The 24181-nt window shown below is 35.7% G+C and overlaps 1 protein-coding gene across 1 annotated transcript in view; it reads right to left on the minus strand.

Annotated features, from left to right (window-relative positions):
- The window catches only part of MALRD1 (MAM and LDL receptor class A domain containing 1), a 237299-nt gene that overhangs the window by 201334 nt on the left and 11784 nt on the right, over positions 1–24181 (minus strand). The window contains exons 5-9 of the mRNA XM_014889594.2: positions 22456–22549; positions 18638–18778; positions 15012–15169; positions 8460–8552; positions 6088–6295 (exon numbers count right to left, since the gene is read on the minus strand). Of these exons, the coding sequence (XP_014745080.2) occupies positions 6088–6295; positions 8460–8552; positions 15012–15169; positions 18638–18778; positions 22456–22549 (694 nt within the window). The remainder of the gene's footprint in view (positions 1–6087; positions 6296–8459; positions 8553–15011; positions 15170–18637; positions 18779–22455; positions 22550–24181) is intronic.

Genomic DNA, 24181 nt, shown 5'->3' on the forward strand with positions numbered 1-24181 from the left:
GTGAGTGAAATGCACTTGTCCAAACTAACAGCTCAACTTAAACCTTATCCCTACTTAATTCTAAAAACTTAAGGGGTGCTTGTAAATGTTTAATCAAGCTTGAAAGAAAAGTTCTGCGCTTTGGCTAAAACCCAAATCCAAGTAAGACAGTTTTTCAGTGTGTTTTTTAATTCCTCAAACTTTAATAAACCTTAAGAAATGTGCCTTTCCTATCAAACATTCAACATTTTTATCTGAACCTTCAAGGGATTATAGGTAATCTTTCACTATCCATGGTAGGAAAATAAGTGACTGCACAGCCTATAGTTTTTGAGTAGTCATGCTACAGTTAAGTTTGACATAAAGCTCTTTTCTGATATATTATGTCCCTTCCTACTGCAATTCTCAGCACCAGAGCTTATTTTTATATTTCACTAGGAAGATTTCAATAGGTTCAAACTGCAGATAGGTTTTTGACATTTTGAATGGAAAATGAATCAGTTCTCTATTTTGGACCTTTGCTTATTTATAATCCAGCAAAAGAGAAAGGAAAATTGAAAGGAAACAACAACTTGCTTTCCTTTTAACAGTAAGTTAAATTTGAATTTTTTTTTAAATTCTTGTGAATATATCAGTATATCTTAACTAGTAAAGGAGTACACCATTTATACAAAATTCAAAGATGCAGCCAGGAAAAAGATTGTTCCCCAGAAACTTCTTGAGTTTCAAGAATAAGCGGTTAAATAGGTTACTAAAGCCAAAAAATACACTGAAAAGAATTTTCAATTAATACAAATGTTTTTTAAAGTATATTAAAAAAAAAAAAAAAAAACAGAGAAAAAACCAACAACAACAAATCCCCCCCAAAAAACAAACAAACAAACCCCAAAAAATCAAAAATGCAGGAAACAAAGCACACATTTCAAGAGCACTGGGAGGTTAAATGGAAATGTCTTTTTCTTTGACTAGCTGACTCTATATATCCTAGCTCCTCATGATCCTCCCAAGGGAAAACAAAGCAGCTCTGATATCTAGGCTGGATTACTAACCAAGTCATATTGCTTCAGCTTTGCTAGCCTGCAACTGTATAGTCCTGCATAGTCCTGCTCTGAGAGCTCAGTCAAATGAGCACAAATGGGGACACCCACCTGGTCTCTCCATCAGGCTGGTGTTTCCCTGAACAATAGCATACAATGAGGAGGACTGCTCCCCTCATTCAGGATGGCAGCACCTAAGCATCTTTGGAATTTGAGGTAATAACTATCATTATGAACAGGAACCAAAGAACCTCTTTGCCGTTAATATTTTGTCATTTCTGGCTTACATTTAATGTAATTTTGTGAAAGTGAAGGGTTACATGCATACCTTCTTTCTGAGCACTTTCCCTACCAGTTTGTGAGTGATCTTATTTACCTAGAATTTATTAAAGGATTCATACAGAAATAGCACAGATGGCCATAGATCATCCAGCCTGAACTTCCTCATGTCATAAGTCATTACACAGATGACTCATAACTCTCATAGTGAGATGGCTTCACCTCCTTCTGAAACTACTCAGTTCCCTTGCTTAGGGTTAAGAAGTCTCCTTTCCACTCTAACATTGAATGGCAATAAAAATATTTGCATCTGTGTTCATCTGCTGTGGAAGGTTTCAAGGATTTGCAATTGTAAATTGCTATACTGTAAATGAAATGCAGTAAAAGTTACATGGTTTAAAAATTATACTGCTTTCCTTCATTCTACATATTCCATATTCATAAATTATACAAATCCTATGAAAATCTGAGAATATTTAAGGTAATACTAGAGGTGTTAAATTAAAAGCAGAAGCAGTAAAGACAGCTGTTTTAAGAAAGCTTCTAATTAAGCTAAATGGAAGTGATGCTTTTTCAGAAATACCAGTAGGATGACCCCTCCCTACAATAATTTTGAATATACATGGATTCTGATGAGTAGATAATTTCCAGAAATATTACTGCATCAAAGTGTGATATTACTTGAAAATAACAATTGCTTCCTAGATTTGTTTCCAAACTGCTAGGACTGCTAGCTACTGATTCATTTGTATTTATGGGTTTATAAGTGTTGTGAAGGTTGTGTATAAATAATGTAAAATAATAATAAGTATAGCGTTTGAAATATTAATTATTTGACACAGTATTTAGTACAAAACTTCCTTTATATTAGGTAGGAAATAAAGAAAAGGCATTAGCATGAAAGGGATCTTTATAGTCCTCTAAATTATCCAAGTACTGCCTCTCACTTTGTTTGAATATATTCACTAGGTTTTCATAATTTATCATTCACTGAATAAAAAACTTAGAAGTGATCACAAATAAGAGATGTCTAAAAAAGCATAATGAAAATGCAGAATTTAATAGTAAAATCCATGTTCATAACTTGTCACTCCATCAGATTCATTTTTTACCAACTCAAATAAAAATGGTTACTCATGTGCATAAAAGTTTCCTAGATAATTTCCTAATTTTTGAGAATTTTAAGTCTCATAGACTTAAATATATATTTATATAAACGAGCAGAGATTAAACAGAAAGATTAGGAAGTGTTGCAAAACATATATGTGTTTGTTCTTGTAATAAATTGTGTTACTATAATACTATTCAGGTTGAATCAACATGACTTAAGAGAAACATTATTTTTAAAGTCCTTGTTATAATGGAACAAAGAAATTCTTAAAGGAGGGGAATCCTTCACATTAAGTAACAGCTGTCTGGCATTGTTTTTGTTCAATAAGAGATCTGTCAGCTCTTTCAGTACCTGAGACACTTCAACAAAGGAAACTACTGAGGATGTGTCCAACGATAGATGGTAAAAGACCTAATAAAGGCTAAAATAAACATCACTGTACCAGATAGGAAATTTTACTGAAAATCAATATGAATATAGTGAACTCTAAACATCATGGAGGACAATATCAAGATCTTGTGGAAAATGGGTATAATGGGAATAAAAAACAAAGGACAAAAAAATATTTTTTTTTCTTTACACCTTTTTTGCACAATACTGTGGAACATGACTGAAAGATCATTCGAAACTTCTAAACTGACCAAACAGCTGAGTAGTTAAATTCCATTAGGGCCCTCTTTCCTGAAAAAGAGTGTGGGAAGTATCCAAGACAATATTATCCATTAAAATGGGCCAACTTTAACAATAGTCATTGCTATTTTAAAGATAGCACTTTTTTTTGTGCTCTTTCTTCTCAGCCAATATGTCAGAGAAATAAGCAACTACTATTGGTTACTGATCCTTTAGAAAATAACTTTTTTCCACCCTCTTTTTGGGGGAATGAATATACTTTTGTTCAGTACCCCAACAAAATGATCGCTCTTGAAACTGTGGTTATCTCAACTCAGTTATTGGTGCTCATTCCTCACCCAGGCCACCAATTGTTGCCATGCACCAATAGACAGTGGATGCTATCTGGCTGACACCATCAGTTTGTTATCCTACAATAAAACCTTCATACTTCCCCCCCGATTGCCAGAGGGCTCAAACGACTGACACCAAAGATGTTAGCAATCATCAGTCCTACAGCACAACTTTCATTCCTTCTCTCTGTGAACTTCCCACAGGCAACTCCACACAACTCTGACTCCAACCTTCTTCCTCCAACTAACTCAAGCAGCTAACCCACTCTTTTATAGCACACATCCTTATCAGACACAGCTGTGATCTATCAAGGGTAAGGCTGCTTCCACTCTTTGGTGATGAGTACAGCTGCAAGGGGTGAGATTGCCTGCAGCACTATCTTTATCCATTCCCCCACACATAGTTAAGCAAACAATCCCATATCTCAGGTTCAAGTGAGTGTCACAGTTTCTTTAATTTGAAGGGACCTAGTGGAGAATCAGTGCCAGTAGAAAAACCAAAGTTAATTGTAGAAGCAGCAGCAGAGAATGGAGCACAAGGCAGAGCTATTGAAGAGGATTCTTATTGTGGCTCTCATCCTTCCTTGTCCCAGCACCCTAACTCTGGAGATTCCAGGAAGGACAGTGTTGAGACCACCAGGCCTTTTCCTTCTTGTGCTCAATCTCAATTTTTTTCTGACCCATCCACATCAACATGTTGGAAGAAATATTCCCAAAAATTCTACTGTGATCTTTAAAATACAGACTAGATCTCGGTAATTTGTAATCTTTTGGTTACCCAGCATCAATGTCCAGTGTCCAAGGCACAGGCCTCTAAGTGTTTGGAGTTATCTCTATTTTCACCTTGTGTAGTACAATTAGAAGTAGTACTTCCTTCAACTGTGACAAGTATTTTTCATCATCCTTAGAAACCAAAAAATTATTCTTTTTTATTTCCAGATGCTTTTCACCACAATTATCTCTCACTGTTATGGAGTGTGTTTGCTAAATTGCTGAGAAATAAACTCCAGTTTTGAAAGTACAATTCACTTTCATTCCATTCCTGCCAAAGAACTTATGAGGACTCTCCACACTCCTACAAATGGAGGACAGACACAGAGCTAACAACATAGGGTCAAGGCTTGTAAAAATCAAAAAGAGCTCTCAGAGAGGGAGCCCTTACAGACTTTAATATTTGTTTAGATTCTACCCAGAGATTAAACAGTATATACCTTCCTATTTAAAATATTTTTTCAGTATTTGCACATATTACATTTTTCAGAGACAGTTCCTGCATGGTTATTTGAGTAATTGAAAAAATTAAAGATTCAGACTGTGAGTTAAAAAACGGGCTTGCAGTCACAAATATTTCCTTAAGTCTAATCAAGGAATTAGAAAAAAAAACATTATCAGTGTTTTTAATGGCATCTCCCATCAGCAATATATATCATCACCAGTATCTTAAATATGTGAACATTTTTTATGTTAAACACAAATTTAAGTGTTACCACTACAGGCAAACATACATACTTATGCATGCCCTAGTAATATTAATTCTAGAAGTGATAGGGTCTCGAAAAATGTTTTCACATGGAGATCTAAAATTATCCAGAATTATTACAGATATTTTTCAGTAATTTTAGTTATTTTCTTTTTACTCTTGATTGTACAGTTGAAACTGTGGCTTCTAAACAAACTTACCTTCAGCTGCAAATATAACGAAGAAGATGTATCTTCTGAACTACAGTGGCCCATTTCTGTGGTGATTTGTGTCACAGTGCAAATATCATGTCACTGAATACATTTTCTGACAGTAATTCACAGGCAATCTAAATTAGAAAACTGTTCAACAAATCCCAAGGCAGATTTCATTCCCTTGCAAATTAGGGAAGTAGAGGTTATAAATGTGGTATGTAGAGAATATATTTAAGCAAAAGTAGAGTAAATGTTCCATTTCGGCAGATTATTAAACAAATTACTAGCTGTATCTAAAAACACAATGATGAGGCCAGGCACAGCAACACAAAGCACTGGGAAGAAGAAAATGCTGTGAATGTTTTCTATAATCTGCGGAAATTGAAGCGGACAAGGAAGTGGCTTCACCTGTAGGTGCAAAGAACTTCAGCTCCAGACCCTGGGAGACACCTAGCTAGGAGGAAGGACATCCTTTGACATCGTGGTGAGAGAATAGAGAGAAGAGCTGTCTCATGGGAACTAATATGTTAACTAGTTTGTTACAAATAAGGCGTTGTTCTTGGTTTCAATATATGGTTAGCTAATGGCCAGGCTACAGATATGGTTCTCTTCCTTATCCTTGTTATTGATTGGACCCTATGCTCTCCACCCCATCAATCTACCTCTGTGCTTAGGGGCTTTTGAGGTCTTTGGAGGCTGCCTTTGTACCATGTGGTTTCTACGTTTGTTATTTTTACATTAGAAGTTCTTTGTTTTGAGGTAACTCCATTGTTCCCGTCTCTCTGTGTTTATGCCACATATTCCCCGGCTGTTGTGGCCGATTGCAGTGCCCATACTAACCCGTACATCATTAAATATTCTGGGGAAAGGAAGCCACATAAATTTAAAATTGTTTTGTTTTTTTTTTCCAGCAATTAGAAATGACTATAACAAATAGCGATTTGTTATACGGACATGAATTTGTAGCGATTTGTTGAACAGAACTGTTTAGGTTTCACAACACCCATCAGCAGGGTGTCCCTCTAAAGCAATGGGACTCACTCACAGCAGGTGGCTGGGTCCTCATCGCTGCCATCAGGACAATCCAGGTGAGAGCCACAGGCTGATCCAGGCACCACGGGCTGCCCATCCCTGCAGGCGGGTTCTTCCAGGGAGCAGAAACCTGGCAGCTCTGATGGTGCAGCGTCCAAGAGCTGGATGCTATTCAGGCAGATGAAACCTGCCCTGCTCCGGAGTGTTCCTTTAAACACAAGCTGTAAATGGTTACAGTTAAAATATTTGGATTAACAGAAAATGCAGTGAAACTGATTTTTATTTACATACAACATAATTTTCATTGCAAAACTGTGATTAATTTCAAATTAGAATCTGCAATTTTGTATGACTATATCAGGTTGAACTTACTGAAAATTTTCACATGAAGTTTAATGAATCACAAGAATTAAGTTAAAAAAAAATCTATTTTAAAGAAAAAATCCTAATCTCATAAAGCTTTAGCTAAAAATTAGTAATGTCCCAGTGCTTTAGAAAAGTGTCCTGAAATTTAATATTTAATATCCATCTTTTTTCTGAAGTGTCTTCAAAACCTTATTTTGCAGATCCCCAAGAGAAAATTTCCAGTAACAGGTGCATAAAATGGGCTGGGGACTGTCCTCAGGCACCAGCTGGCACTGATAACTGTTAAGTTAAGAACTGATAACGTTTTCATCACATAAAACAAAATGGATGCATTCAGCCTTTGCTGTGTTGGTCCCTGCCTGCTCGTAATCCTGGAACTGTTCTGGGCACTGGGATTGGAGGTGGCTGATTTTCCTTTCTAAAAATCATGCCGATGTTTTAATTATTTGGACAATCACACACCAGTCCTGTGCCTGTGCCCTCAGCCTGCTTATTTTCCTGCTATTGACATAGACACAGCGATTCAAGGAGCATTTCTCTCTCTGACAGACTTGCCTTGCTCGGAGCAGTTTTAGCATTAGCTGATTTATAGCTATGAAATTCCAGAACATCTGTTGCTCCTGGCCACAGTGGAGCCCAGCTCTGCTGGCTCTCAAAGCAATGAAATTACTCCATTTGTGCTCTCCAGGTTTCTTTTACCTGAGTTAAAGCAGCAAGCAGGGGGAAGAAAGCTTGGATTCATAAAAAATATTAGGATGACAATAGAAATAAAGCACTGAGAAAAAGAGCAGGAGTTGAAGAAATAAATAAAAATGGATTTGTGGGTTTTGACAGACTGGAACATGACATGAAGTGTGAGTCCCAGAAAGTAGTTATGTGCAAGGGTCAGAAAACACTGTGTAAGAGTATCTGACAAAACAGAAGGAAACTAGAACAAATCTGATTTGTGGCATAAGCAGAAGGGTCTAGCACACTCCCCAAAGCCTGGGAATTAAGTTGGAGTGAAATCTCAAGAGGCATTTTTCTTTCTATATCATGAGTTCTATAGGTCATTGTCTTCCACTAGAAAAAATTTCTTCAAAATGTCAAAAGTCTCCTAATACTTTACAGTCTACCAGTTCAAAAAAGAGAATGCTGTGCTGAAAATATGAAATAAGCACAAATTTACAGATAGTATGTTTCCTTCCCTAAGTGCAAGGGATCCTTGCAGTCTTTGTACAAGAATACATAATTTTGGCTTCCTACTTATATACATACAACCTAATGAGACATTTATTTATTTTTAGATACTATAGATAGCTGAATTACACATCTGCTTGTTTATTCAAAATTGTCCTCGTGGGAAAAGGAGAGACAGGCAACAACACACACTTAGAACCTACTAGCTTACTGAAATGCAGTCATTCTAACATATGTGAAAACATCTATTCCTGCAGTAGGCTTAGTTTTTGTCCTTTCATAGAGATTATATTTTCAACTGATTGCTGAAACAATTAAAAAAATGTAAAATATGATGGTTATTTACCGAACAACAAAAGAAAATGTAAATGAAAAGTTACTTAAAATGGAAACTTGTAAATTAATATAAAAATTAAGTAGTTTCAATTTAGCATTTATCTCTGTGCCTGAAATTTCAATGAGAAAGTATCTTCCCAATTAGTGGTTTACATAATTTCACTGAAGTTCCACAAAGATCATTTACATCATCTCACTTAATAGTATATACGCATTTAAATGAGTTGGTAATTCCTGAGTTGGACCCAGATGACTAATTAGAATCAGATGAGATTTATATTCATTTTCTTGCATTTTATTCAAGTCTATCAGCTTCTGTATGTCATGTTTGTGTAGATGTTTTCTTGATCTCCAACCAGAGATTTACTCATATTGAAGCAATGAAAAAACAGCAAGACATTCAATATACACATAATTTTAACAAATTTTTAGGCTTCCTAAAGATTTACAAACAATGAGGTAATGCATCTTTAAAAATTGATCATGTGTCTTTTTCATTCATACCTTTATATTTTTTAGCCCTATTGGTAGCTGTATATTCACTTTGACCCACTCCTTCTTAGTCAAGATGCTGGCTTCCCACAAGACATGCTCCTCCTGTAAAATGTAGAAAACAATGTTATAAAGATAATTTTTGTTCCTCCAGAAGTTATCAAGGCCATTTTTTGTTCTCCATCTTTTCATCTGCCAGCCAAACAAGCACCATATACAAAGTTGCTCTCTGTGGAAAGAATAGAGCTTCTCATATTCATTTGCAATCTTTGCACTGAGGTCTATTGGAGAGAGAGGAAACAATACATGTTTACTGTGACTAAACAGACTAATAATATAATTATCAGAAGTTAAGTTGGTAGAATTCAAGTTAATTAATATGTAAATTAAGCCATGTTATTGCTGAATTAAACAATATGTTTCCATGGTGTTCTCTACATAAGTTTCCTTTTCATAAATAACTGCTTACGTTGTGTAATTAATTAGATTTAGTTCACTTAGAACTGAATTTTGGGTCTGCCAGAATTACCCAATCAATTGTGCTAAAAACATTTTTTTTTTAATCTGTAAAGCAAGCACACAGAGTACAACCTAAAAACTTTTAGTCATGCTCCGAGTTACCTTAATCCTCCCATTTTCATTCCACCTCCTAAGGATAACAAGAAGAGTGCTACATATGGTAAGGATCCCTTTATGCAAGCACTCCAAGCCTTTTTGATTCAATAATCTGGCAAAAGTATCTCACACTCACTCTGCTTCTGGTCATGATCCTGCTTGGAACATACTGAGGCAAAAAGGAAAGAAGGCAGAAATTTGAACCTTATATACTCACACAAAGTCTTTTCAAGAAGCAGTTGCAAAATAAAGCAAAGCCAGAAAGAAAAAAAAAACCCAGAAAAAGTTAATATACGCTATACATACAAACAGAGTTATCATTAAAAATATCAATATTGAGACTACTTTTAGGAAACTGCAAAGTACTGGTCATACCTTTTCCACAAAGGATATTACAGAATTAGTGGCAGTTCAGAAAAAAATGCAAAGCAGGATAAGAGAAATGGAGAGTCTCTTGTATGAAGAGAAATTGAAAGTATAAAAAGAATTTATCTTACAGGAGATTAATAAAAGGGGTTATGATAGGCATGTGAAATGTTATCAATACTATAGACAAGGACAGTTATCTTTTTTCCTATTTTATAATATAAAAGAGAGGAGAAATGTGCTGTCTACTGCTTGATAGGCTGTGAGCCAGCAGAACAACATTGATATGATTTGTGATGAGCAGACAATTAATGCTCTTTTCCTACCAAGGCCATTCTGATATATTAGCAAAGCTGGAAGATTAAATCCCCATTGAACATGTGTTCAAAGATCCGTTTTGGAAAACTGCAAGACAGGGCCAAGGCAATATGCTAATTTCAAACACTCAATGACAGAAGAGATCAAATGGGATAAAGCACATGGCATACTTGATTTCAGAAATAAAAGTCAGCTGTGAGTTTCAACATTACTATAGGATGTATTTGACCACTTGTTTACATGACATATTCAGCAAAAGTCTTCAACCTTGACTTCATCCTGTGTAAAACTTGCTTCATTTTACTAAATAATTCACCTTCCAAAGGAAATCTATTAGCCTATATTAGGCACATATAATACACAGAAAAGGATGGTGTACTAGGAACCATACTACATGGCAGGTTAAAACTATAGCCTGTGGTTAAATTTCTGCTTTAACCTAACACGTTTCCCCCCAGCTGCATGTACAAACCCTTCAAAAACATTTGTATGTTGTTTTTTTTTTTCTTCAGAAGCACTGTGTTTGCTGTGTATTTGACTGGATGCGCTTCAATATTAAAATTTTGTTCTCATTCAGATAGCAGCTTAGAAACCCAGCCCCATGACCATTTTTCTCCCAAACTAATTTTATTACAAATAGCTTGTAGCAGGAAACTTGAATTTTCTGTACACTAGCCAGACCTTCTTGGACTTTTATTTACACTGAAACCTGTAATTCATCTCAGACGAACCAACATTTTAAGCATATTTTACCCTGTGATTTTATACAACTCTAATAAGTCAACAATATAATTTCTCTTCCTCACAATACTTGTAGTATTCACCCTGCTTGTCATATTCTTCCACTTCTTTGCTACAAATGGGTCAACCCCTCTAGCACATTCCTGGTGTCACTAGCTTTCTAAAATATGGAAGGTGTTAGTTTCCCAGTGCTTTCCTTCAAGATTTATTTTTGTAATGCAGGGGAACAGTTGCTCAAGATAACTTTACTCTATTCCCCTTACTGTGATATATTACTATCAATAAACAACCTTTTGTAAAGCTAAAATGAGCAAGAATTATTCCTTTTCCCCACAATGTTTTTTTTCTGAGATAATGCCACTCAGATTTGAAGGATGGAAGAGAAATCAGGAATTTTGTAAAAGTCACCATTTATAAAATATTTTTAATCTTTTTTTTGACGTTTCTCTATCAATACATGCACTGCTGTGCAACTGCACCCATTATTTTGTCCCTACTTCTCTTTTCAGAGAGTAATTTGCAACAAAGGCTTCTTTGTTCCCCCACAATGATTAATCAATATTGTCTTCTGCAGAGGAGTGTATTCACATGACTTTGCAAGTGTTGTTGAACACATAGAAAAACTTTAGTGCATTAGGATATAAATATACTTGCATACATAAGCATTGAAATTATCTTTCATTGCTTAATTTTTGTATTTTTCAAAGCCATACACAATGTAAAGATTAAGGCAATAAAAGGAAGAAGACTAAGCCCATTACTTAAGGAGAGTAACAAACAATGAGTAGCAAATAATAGAGTCAACATTATATTATTTGGTTTCCATTTTTACTGAAAATGTTAAGATTTATCTGTCAGTTAACAGACAGTTAATTTTGTCAATTGAATGTATAAAGTGGGGAATGAGAGGCTGGAGAGCAGGGCCACAGAAAGGGACCTGGGGGTGCTGGTCCATGGCAAGTTGGACATGAGCCAGCAATGCCCTGGCAGCCAGGAGGGTCAGCCCTGTCCTGGGGGGCATCAGGCACAGCATCACCAGCCAGGCAAGGGAGGGGATTGTCCTGATCTGGGGCAGCCTCACCTCCAGTGCTGGGGGCAGTTCTGGGTGCCACAGTGTAAGAAAAATATTAAACTGTTAGAGGATGTTAAAGGAGGGCTGTGAGGATGGTGAAGGGCCTTGAGGGGAAGCTGTGTGAGGAGCAGCTGAGGTCACTTGGTCTGTTCAGCCTGGAGGAGACTGAGGGGAGACCTCGTGGCAATCTTCAACTTCCTCATGAGGGGAAGAGGAGGGTCAGGCACTGATCCCTGCTCTGTGGTGACAGTGACAGGGCCTGAGGGGATGGCCTGAGGTTGTGTCAGGGGAGGTTTAGGTTGGATATTAGGAAAAGATTCTTTCCCCAAAGAGTGGTTGAGCACTGGAATACCTGCCCAGGGCAGTGGTCATAGCACCAAGCCTGACAGAGTTCGAGAAGTGTTTGGACAATGCTCTCAGCACATGGAGTGACTCTTGGGGCTCTCCTGTGCAGGGCCAGGAGTTGGACATCACTGATGCTAGTGTATACCTTCCAACTCAGGACATTCTATGAGTCTGTGAATATTTTATGTTAGTTGAACAGTTAATATTGCCAAACGGGAATTCAAACCTGGACCAGAACAGACAAATAATGTTACAAATACAAATATAAGCCAGAAGTACTAAAACTGGAATAGAATCACAAACTTACGTAAAGGTTGCATACTGGAAGGAAGATTTTACTATCAACAGCAAGCTCTGAGAACATGAGGCAAATGTGTAGGAAACTAGACAATCAGGAGAACAAAGGACATATATGGCAGCTAAGGGATAAATACAGACTATGCGATTACAGCCAAGATGCTGAACAACTCTTAAGACACTGGAACAAATTGCCAACAACCTCGTAAGCAGCTAGAGAATTAGGAACTGAGAAACCTACATTAACTGCCTCTGATGAGGAGCAAGTTTAGCAGTGTAATTATTTTTTTTCATCATAAACAGACTTGAAGTTAGTTGCTTCACTTTATGAAGGTTTTTTTAACGATTTCATATAACACATGCTTTAAAAAAGTGGTGGTGATTTGGTGTAGATGAAATTACTCTAAAATGTGTGTGCAAATAGAAATATGACTTTATTTCAAAGAGGAGATGTCCATAGTTTTCTATTAAACTAAAAGAAAGTCATAATAAAATTCTGCATAGATCTGTTCCAGAGCCTGATATAATTACAGTGCTGACTAACTGACTAGAGAGTGTGGAGAGTTGGATGAAAGATAAATTTTAAAATAATATAAATAATACTATATTAGGAGGAATTACAAGCACTCTGAAGGACATCATTTGCATTTAAAATCATCTCAGTGTACAGAAACCAGTTCCAAATCAATAAGACAAAGCACAAAGACATATGAGTCACAACTAAGAAAGAAAAATCAAATTGTCAAATGCAGTAGTGTTTAATGAAGAGCAGTTTGACAAGCCAGCAATAAAAGAGGAAAAGCTGCAGATTATCATGGACTGCAAGTTAAATGTAAGTAAACACGTTACTGTTGACAGAAGGAGTCCATTTTCCTTATCCTTCTTCATACCCAAGACCAATTTAAATTCCCTGTCTTCCAATTGATACCATAATGTCCACATTAGAAAACATGTTCACTCATCTTTGTTCTCTCTGTTGAAAGAGTGAGGAAGGCCAGGGATAAATTTACAACATTTGTGTTACTTGCCTCCAAGAACAGTACTGAAACTGTACATTGGGTGTAATCCAGTTTCCAGGTGTGTCAGGTCTGTCAGTGCTGGGATTTAGCAAGAGTTATTCAAAGACAAGAGGTTTTGATCAATAAATATACAGATAGGATGTGCAGGAAAGTACAATTGAAAGGTTATTTTGAATGAGTTTCCAGGACAGCAGTCTATTGTTTTCCAGGGTCAGAACAAGCACTTGACCCTCACTTCTGTTTCTTAGTGTTGGCTAGTTTTGAAAATTCCTTTGTCTTTTGTAAACAGCCTAATGATTCAGTAGCAAAATGTGTGAAAGCCAATTCTCCCTTCATTTCCGTTTAAGAAGTCTTAAATGTGAGTCTGTAGATTGTTTTATTTTTGCTGAAACTACCAGCAGAAGCTTATGTTTCTGAAGATTTTTCTGGCAAAGTTTGCAGTATGAGTAACTCACATCAGCTTTAAATAAGTCTATGTGCAATAAATACACTTCTGATTGAAGGAGAAATTCAATACCTAAAACATAAAAGGGCTATGAGAATCTATGGAAACAGAGTAGACTGATGTAATAAATGCCAGAAAATGTTCTTCTAATGAGCATATAAGGACCAGTTTATCAAATAATTCAATCTAAGCTCCCAGTTTTATGGGAACTCAGGTGTCAATTTTCTTATGGTTTTCACTTACATCATTTGCTCTATTTTCAGGGAAATAAAACTCTTAAATTGGGTCCATTGATGCTGCTTAGGTGAACTGATGAAATCAATATTCCTATTCTGTCTCGAGGTTGCTGCGAGTATCATACTTGGGAATTTATTGGCAAGTACTACAGGAAAAAATTCCGTGTGTTCTGACAGAACACTGATTATGTTACAATTCCCTGACACAGTAATAGGTCATAGAAAGATAAAACTATTGGCTTTTATAAGTGAAACATGAGCAAAAGACTGGAGTTATTTTCATGAATATTCAAAGACACAATTGGAAAGAAATAAATTATTTCCATTACCTGTCCTTATTTTAAGACTTTTGGTTGTGTTACATTTTGGGGTTTTTAGCTTCTTATCTTTGTGAATGAAGTGGATCTAATATTTAAATGTGTGTATTGTTGGGTGACAAGAATTCAACTCCAGCATCAAGATATGAGAGCCATTAACTTAATGAGAGCAGCTCTACTGCTCTTGCTTTCATTAAGTAGCAGTGCAAAGCATCAATATTAACCTATTAAACCAGACTTCCAAAAGAGAACATACTAATATTAGAAAGTCTCACAAGATAAGGAAGGTAAGAAAGATGGAAATAGCTAGCAATGCTCAACTGACATTTGTGTTTCATTCTGGCAGGGCTCTTTTATTTACTAATAAGTAAAAGAATAGAAAATTTACTGCTCTAATACTTGGGCAAAGCATAGCTGGTGTTTAATCAAGGACTTTCTTTTTTAATGACTCCACTGACAGAAGCACCTATTTCCTTATTTCCATAAGGGGAAGAAGGCTAGGAAAGCTGTTACTATAGATTTCCCCCCTGAAATCTGCAACTGATTTAATTCTGTAATGGCTGTGTTTGTCCTTGAAGTCTTATTGCAGAACACTCACCCATCAAATTAATTTATAGCTGAGATGGCCACCACCCAGGTTTTGCAAGTGGACCAGTGGAATGGTACCAAGGTACTTTCTGCACAAACTGACTCGGGAGAGAGGCGTGTAACAGCAGGTGTGTCTTGCATTTTGTCTGGTAACACCTGGGCTGCCATACCTTTACCTTTTGGAAATGAACATGTTTGTCCTTACCTGATTCATAAGCAGTACTGCTTTGAGATCACTGTTGTCTGCCATGGAGTATTGAAACTGAAAATGGCAATTCTTGCTGGAACAATGGCACATGGAGCTGTTTAGGTGGGCCCTTTCGTATAATGCATTGTAATTAGTTTCTAACCACTTGAAATGGCCTGAAGAAAAAAGGAAAGGAAATAAAGGTCACTTTTTACAAAACTTTTCTTTTTCCTCAGTCTTTAAAAATAAGGACTGCTCTCATGTAATTACACCAAAGACCCATCCCAGCAAGAATAAAATCTGATCATCATGCTGATGATATGACTTGGATGTCATTTGTTTCCTATTAAATCTCTCTCTCTCTATAGATATATCTTCATTTTACTCACAGATAGCCCCAGCAACCACAAATTACATCAGTTCATAGCATCTCAAAGTTTTTACTTTGTATGCTAAAACCTGCAAGAAGTCCCAGCTCAGCCTCCTTACATTTACAACCATTCCATATCTAATGACAAATATATGTGGAAACTGGGCTTTCTTCCCACCGTGGTTTCCAGGAAATATGCTTTTCACAGCAATGCTTGAAAAAACAAAACAAAAGGTCATCTGCATTACTGCCACAGGAAGCAGTCACAACTCCAATATGTAATCAAGATCCTTACTTCTCAGACATAACTTCTGCAACAAAGTGTTGGAAGCATATTGTCTTTCCACCTGAAGCAGAAAAGCAATTTGTGCTCCTCTTGACCTGCTGCCCCTTATAAAAGCATTCCTACAGAGATCCAAAGGAGTTCTCTATCTCCTCAACAGTGTCTATTAGTTTTCAGAAATAAAAAGGCTAAATATTTTTTTACTAAATATATCAGCTCTTTCCCTTGCCTCCTGAGTCACTGAATATTTTGCTGCCTTCTGCTGCAACTATTAAAATAATAAACAAGGACTAATTAATGGCCTTAAGTCTGCAGTTTCTGTGTTTATTTCTCTAAGTGCAATTTATATCAAATGCAAATGTTACACAATCTCAAGGTGAAGGAAGAAATTGCCATTTTACAAAAAAATACTAGTTTTTATAAAGAACCATGTTCTTTTCCTTTTGTTTACTCTTTGTGTTATGCAATGATTTACACTGCAATGTATTCTTGAAATTTCCTTGGAGTTAAGCTTGTAATTTCATGCCACAACAACTAACCTTTATATTTAACCCACATTTCTCTTTGACAGACATGAACAAAGCCTCTACACTTCTATGGCTACTTTCTTGTGCATAAATAAAATATGCAACACTAGAAAATATGCTACCAGTTGTTAGTCTAACTCTTTGATGCCTTTATAAATCCAACCGATTTTAGTTTCTGAACTCAGTGATAATTGGCATTCTATTCCCTCTTTCCTTTCAAGTACTTGAATCTTTGAAAGCAGGTCAAAGAGGAGTTGACATGATTTTATGACAAGAAAGCAAGTGCACTTCTCTAGATAAACCAAAGTCCCATGAAGCTCCAGAATGATCCTGTGTCCAAAAAAGAATGCTTACTCTCCTTTAGGGAACACATTTTATGCAAGTATTGTGATTTCTTCTGCTTAAGCCAATGTAAGAAACAAGCTATGAAAACTACAATAGCATATCTGAAACATAAATAAAGGAAATAATAAAAAAATCCTTTCTGAACATTATTACAGGGGAATATAAAATCTCTGTAAGAACTTCTGACACTAGAGAAATTAAGAGGAAATATTATAGGTAAATTGCCTACAATATAAAAGTAAAGAAACAAAGTAATAAAGGAACAAAGAAAAAATCTTCCAAGGACAGAGAGTACTTTATTAAATTTAGGGATACCAGCAAGGGAGGATTATTCAAAATCTTTTCTTTATAAATATAATTATTTGGATCTCTTCTTTATAATTTTATTTCTTACCTCTCTTTTATTTTTAGAAGTGAAAGCTTTGATCAAAATCAGAATATAAAGCTTAGTCAAGCTCTATTTGCATTACAAGTTTGAGCCCTCAAGCAAGGCATTTTTGCCATTTGCATACAATTTCTTTAGTTTTTAGAATTTTTTTAGTTTCAACCTCTTATTTATGTCTCAACACATCTGCATGAACAGAAATACTGAATGTATTGAGAGATCAGCAATCATAGCTCAGATTTTTCAGTACTTTCCAATGTTAGTGATTAATTACATACTGTGTGTTGTTTTGATGCTTGTTTCTTGACACATTTTCATTTTTCTGTATGACTTAGAAGCTCAAGGAATGTCCCCAAGTAGTTGGGGAAATTCAGCCTACTCAGCTGCCTCAGCATATCCATACAATAAGGCCCAAGCATTATGCAGGAAACATTCCAAATACATCTTTTTCATAGACAGTGCTTGTAATATAGTCCTGTAAAAGCCCTTACAGAATTTCAATAACTTTTCTGTTCTCAGTATTGCTTTAAAAGTGAAATCCATACCTGTTACTAGCCCTTAAGATATCATGTTAAGGTATGGCACAGATACAATTACTTTCAAGGAGGTTTTTCAAATTAAATCAAATGAAAAGTCTCTTTTTTTGTGTTAGATACCCCAGTGGAAATTGGATGATATGACTCTTCTACTCACATTTAAGGGGAGAAAAAAAATCTGCTTTACTTTATGCTGTCCATTATATGTACCTGCAAAAATTAATTTTAACATAATCTATACACTCAGTCACTTTTCCTTGCTATTCACCAATAATTTGACTTACGGTTACTAGACTGTATTGAAATGCATGCTAGAATTTATTTTTTAAAGTTTTTTTTTAAATAAAAACAATATCCAGCATTCATTCTGATTCTATCAATGAGATGTGCTCCATTTCATTTGTGGTTCAAAGTTCAAGCAGTAATCTCCACAATATCAGCTCTTCAAAGCTGCATCACAAACTGTACTATTACAACTAGCAGTACTTGACCCCTCTGAAGGCAGTCTCAGTACACAAGCCAAACACTTGGCAGGAAAAACAATTCTATCTCACAATAGAACACTTAAAGATTTACAGTCATTGAGCTTTCAAAACCTTTCCCTTAAACCCACACATACTACACAGTGATTTCAAAAACAAGTGATGTTCTTTACTACTTAAAATTGCAGCTGGACTAATTTTATTTCTTTTAAAGGTATGGCACTATTTTCTAGAATAAGTGTTTATTTACAGTTTCTCTAATAAAAGGTTTAAAATGAGACTGTATGCTCAAGCAGAGTAGTACTACACAAGTCAAACTGCGAAGTATCAAAACAAAAAAAACACACACAAAGGCTGTGGGCTTTGATAGATTTAGTTTGATTTAATTTAATTTCACTGAGTTCTTGCACAGATCTCTTATAAAGAATAAACTGGAGAATAAATCAGCTATCAGTTTATACTGGAATTCTTATGTTAAAATATTTCATGAATATCTGAAAAAAATTCACTAATTCTTACAATAAAATATTTTGTGTCTTACCAGCAGGAGTTGTCAATATGTCCTTACTAAACAGCCAAAACAAAACCTAATATTGGTACACAATACATACAATTACTTTTTGTAGTTTTGTTTTGGCATTGAGGCGCCATCTTGCCATAAAAAGCACTATATTCTTCATGACAGCTAGTAATTTTGAGTTAAATTAAATCTCTACCTTCAGTGTTGTTACTCGAATCCTTCAGGAAGGAGCAGGAGGCAATCTTGTGTTCTTGCAGCCGTGCCCACTGAGCAGGCTCAGCTGGCTGCTCTGAGTGCCACTCACATATGCCAAGCTCAAAAGTGGAAATTTGTGGTGCTAAAAGACAAAGAAAAACAATCACTTATTAAGAAGTCATTATTTATGAGACTATTCCCCATTAGAAAACTACGTAATTAAACTCCTTGACAACACTTCTGCTTCTTTTCAAAAGGTTCCTACAAAAGCCCTATGTATCCCTGATTGCTGTCCTGTATGTCAGCCTGCCATCTCTAAATATTCTAAGAAAACATTTCCTCAAGACAGATGCCTCTTTCAAAGCAGTGGAGTGCTATTTATGTTAGCCCATCATCACAACCTTCATGAATTCAATTCCACAGAGAGAGTTGCCAGGTAACATAAAAATTGACATGTAATAATAAGAAATACTTATTTACTTTTCTAGAGGATGGCTGCAGAAAAATCACTTTTAACTGAGCTTAAGCTCAGCTGCATCTCAGCAATACTTGTAACAGAATGCTTCTTTATAGAGACAGAAAGATTCTGTATGCATCACCACATATTTTCAAGAGCTTTTTAAGGGCACAGCATGCTTGACTAGTCTAGTTGCCTTCAGCAATGGTTAGGATTTTAAGCAGAATTGCACTGTGACAATGGAAGTTTCACTTCTTAATATTATTGTAGGAGAAAGGTAATCTCCTGGTTAAAACACTATTAAATAGCAGTCAGGATATCTCAGAGAAAACAGAGATTCCTAACTGTGTGGAGAAAACAGTTTTGAGTTAGTTTAGTTAGATGTTGCTGTCTCCTTCATCTGAGAGACATTGTATTATTCACATTACTGACATCTCAGTGAAATGTTTCATTTCTTCCTTGTTCCAGTGCTAAATAAATGTGCACTCTTTTCAAAGCATGTGTATTATGTGAGAAAGAGCTTGTCAGAAACTTGTTTTGTTTCCTATGGAAAATGCAAAATTCCACAAGGGTCTGGAACAGGATGGATTTTGTCAAATTTCAACATGCAAAAAAATTTTTTCAAATTCTTTCAAAAGAAAGCAAGATCTTCTGTTGATGCTTTTGAAGTATTGATACAAAACATGGAGTCATTCCGTGGGGTTTTTTTAAATTTAGTTTTATATATTTTTGAGATTTCGTTTGTTTTGACAAAATACCCATTTTCCAGCTCTTAATGCCACAATATGTCAGACAAGAGTAAGATTAGTATTTTGGATTTTCTGACTCCCATCTCTGCAGAAGTTCATCTCAAATGCCTGCTTCTGTAATATTAAAGGCTATGTCTTTGCAGGATTAGAATTAACTAAGGAATTAAGTTTAAGATTTTGTCAGTTGAAGTATTCATACTGGATTTTTGTCAGAATTTATACATTATAAGTAATACATATATAATTACTTCAGTTTTCCTGAAAGAAACCCATAACTTTGCAGTGAGGCTTTGTCACTTCTGCATTACAAGTGACTTAAGGAGGACAAAAGCCTCATTCTCCCTCATAGCATTCCACTTTCATGTCTGGAGCTCTTTGCTTTCATCTCTATGGAGAGATCAGGACACTCTTAGTGAGGTTCTTCACGTTCATAATTCTTTGGGAGTTGAGAGAGAATTCTGCAGAGCAGCCACTTGGACAAGAATATGAAGTCTTGGAACAGAAGGTCTACTAAAAGTATAATTAGAGGAGATTTTGCATTACGTATGTTTCAGAAAATAACTTCAATATTTCCATTTTTCCAGCCAAAGTTGTTTTTTTGGTGTTTTTTTCTGCATTATGTATGATAATGTATAAAATATATTTGGGGGTTTTGAGTGATAAACTATTTGGCAGCTGTTGGGGAAACTAAAAACTAGAGTATCTTAAATTGCTGTACTGAAGATAGGGTTTTAGTCATATTTTTTTCAATGCATGACGCTTAGTCTTTAGCAGAACTGGACAACAGACTGAAGTGGGACAGTTTGGGACACGGGAGGGATAGAAGGGAAGAAAGAACCTAAAGCATAATGAAATTCCTTTTATATTTAACCATCACAATTTGCATCAAGAAACTCCTGAAAACACAAAAATTTAAGCTATTTTACTCACAACCCTGAAAACGCAGTCATAATAATGAATACAAATGCCCAGGTCATCTCTTATGTGTATTTGTACCAGGATTAAAAATCATGAAGAGTACATTACAAATGCAAGTTTTAACTAGGGATTTCATGAAATTAAAGTGGTTTACATTAAAAGTCTACTTATCCAGACATTCCGTAAGGACTAGAGAAAAAATTATTTCAAATTCAGCCAACCAGTAGTCTGACCTTTTGTTTTAATTATTGGAAAGTGTTCAGTAGTAACAGTCCCTTTTCAGGGAGAAAATTAAGATTCTTTGACCCTGTTTTTGGCTGCTGTGAGCCATTTAGATGTCACCTAATGAAGCTGACTTCTTCTAATGAGGAAGCACAGGATAAGAACTGGCTCTTGTTAAAATATACCTGAGGCACTTAACAGTGCAGCAGCTCAATCCGTAAGCCACAGCATGGACTTCAACAGCTGACATGTAAAGTAAGTTTAACACCTGGATTTATAAGATATGGTGAGAAAATACTTCAGTTTCCTTTTTTCCTTTTCCATCTCTTTGAGACCGTGTTTCATCTCATAGCTGAATTTTTTGGTTTGATTTTTTTGTTGTTGTTTTAGAAGAACTTTGTTGAAAAACTCAACTTATTTTTACAAACAGATCTCCCACAGGAGAGAGGAACTGGTTAAACAAGAGGAACCACAGGAACTGGTTAAACAAGTACATAGGTTTCTAGAATAATAGAAATCTAAATATATATGCCTGCTTGCATCATTAAGTTAGGGTTTGTATCTTGCTCTTAATGTCATCTGCTTGATATTGCTTAGCACTCTAACATATTAATATCCATGTGCATCTCTTTTCAATAGTTTTTCCTATGGGGAAATCTAGAGAGCATTATTTAGGAATATGGTACACACAGAAACAACCATGTAACCTGGCTTGGTCTGTGTCAAATGCTGCTTTTCATATCTTGAGTTAAGTTTTAAGTCTAAACCCTCTGTGCCCATGCCAAGAATAAACAAAAGAAAAACCAAGGAGGGGCTTTGAATCCAAACTGCACTCACCTGAGGATGTGACATAGGTGACAGAGGGCAATACTCTTGTGTAACACAGAGCAGCAAGCAACTTAATTTATTCTAGGATGGGTAGCGTTCCTTTTCCATGAAAACACATTGGGTTGAAAAGGGAAATAGGAAATGTTTTGCTAAAGAATCCTGATACACGGGGTGGTCTGACTGCAGAGATGACCAGCCTGACATTCCAGCTCTTGGATGTAGCAGAGCAGAACAGCATAACCCCACTGCACAGCTGAGGATCAGGACCTTCATGCATTCAGAAATACATGAGTGCCTTGGGAATCTTCCTAGTCAGCCCCAGAGTTTTGCCTGAGCTGGCTGAACACACCAATTCTTCAGCCAAAACCAGTAGATCTTCTTTACCCACTGAGCCCTACATTTATAACGTATCAGATTTTTTAAAATATTTATTGTCTTTCTTTGTAACTGTGTTTAGATGTGAAAAGACAATTGTTTTGGGAAATGAAAATGAGCCAAATGGAAACACAGAGTTAAAAAAGCCTTTGAATAGCAAAAAAAACCAAAAAAAACCCAAACAAAAAAACAACCCATTGTCTTTTCTCTTCTAATCCAAGGAAAAGACAAACTAAAATGACCTGGCTCCTGAAAAATAGGTGTTCTTACCACATGCTATAGAACATCCTTCACTAAAGGTAATGTCATCAATGGCAACACTGTCACCTTGACTCTGGGTCTCCACCATCCCCGAAAAGATAACCTAAAGAGATAAACAGCAAATCAACAAGAAACAGAGCTTGCCAGTATTACAGACAAAACAAAAAAGCACACAATATATGCCGGTTAAGTCCATGAAATATCTATTGGAAATACAAGAACTTTAATTACACATTTAACAATTCTGGAGGATTATCATCCTGGCTTTTTCACAATCTGTGGCTTTTTCATCTGGGCACAGATAGGTAGTCCAATCATCTAACTCAAGATTAAAGTAGACTTTAACAGGAAGGATCTGAAAATCACAATAAAATGCCTTAAAACATAAGCAAGGATCATGACAGTTAAAGAATAGAACACAAAGGATTTTGTGTTTTATCAAGTCATTATTTCAACAGAGACTGGAAATGTGAAACATTTTCTGCTTGATTTCAGAATTTCTCAGAAACCTGGAGAAAAGTCAGAGCAAAAAACCGCATTATTCAGAAGCCTTTCAGCACATTTTAAGCCAAAATAAATCTTGAAGAGTACTTGGTTGACAGTTATTCTGCTTAATGTTACAGCAGTGGAGGTTTTTACCCCCAAAGTCTTCTATACACAAGAAGTTACAAATATTTTACTTTTTCATTTTAAGGGCAGATTTCAATCCACATTTGTAAGTGTACAGACTATTGCACGTTTTCTGCAGTAGTGTACAAGGGAACAGAATGATCAATCACAGTCCTTGAGAAAACACAAGAAAAACATACCAATCAAAACAACCCAACAAATCAATCCTATGAGTAACATTCCTTAAATTATTCCCTAGCTACAACTTGGGATGAAACAGTTCCAGGATTTTCTAGACTCTTGGAGGCACAATCTACCTAGAGGTACATTCTAGCTCTTATTAAGGAATGCACAGTGTTACCAATAATTTTTCAAATATGACATTGAGAGTTCACCAATTACATTGTGCATAGTTTAACAGACTGATGCAGAAAACCTATAAATTACCAAGAACTGAGTGTTTTACTGTACAAGATGACACAACATATCCAATGATATGACCGTTACTTTATGAATTAGAATTTTTTTGAGTGGTGCAATCTTTTGTCTTTTGTTTGTTTTACTGTACCTACAAGTTGGCTTACACAAGAAAAATGGCAGCCATATCATATTCAAAAATATGTTTATATGAATGAAATGCAGCATCTTGGAAATGTGCTCATTTGTTTCATGAAACAGTATTTTGAATTCTTGTATTCTGCTGCAATGGCATGTGCAGTTAATGTGTACTTTCATGGCATCGCCACAAGGAGTACAAACAGTGTATTCTTATTTTCTGTTTCTATCATGGCATGGTTTCAGATAAGTTGCTAAAACAATATAGTGCACTATTTTATAATTAGAAACACCAGCAACGTTGTTTAATGTCAAGGATTTGACATATTTTACCTTCGCAAAGTGATGTTGCATTTTGATCTCAAAATTTTGTCATGAATATCTTCATTTAAAATATATATCTACCTATAGATTCGAGTTGGGGTTTTGTAGACAGATTTTATTATATACTGAGATAAAGTGATTTAGACAATGCTAAAGAGGGACTAGCTCACTTTTTTGGAGCAAAAGCAGAGGCTGCTTCAAGTTCACATTCCATGAGAGCACACAAAGTCTGTATGAACTTGTGTTT

Source organism: Sturnus vulgaris, chromosome 1 (assembly GCF_052056855.1).
Source record: "Sturnus vulgaris isolate bStuVul1 chromosome 1, bStuVul1.hap1, whole genome shotgun sequence".
In the NCBI taxonomy this organism is placed as follows: domain Eukaryota; kingdom Metazoa; phylum Chordata; class Aves; order Passeriformes; family Sturnidae; genus Sturnus; species Sturnus vulgaris.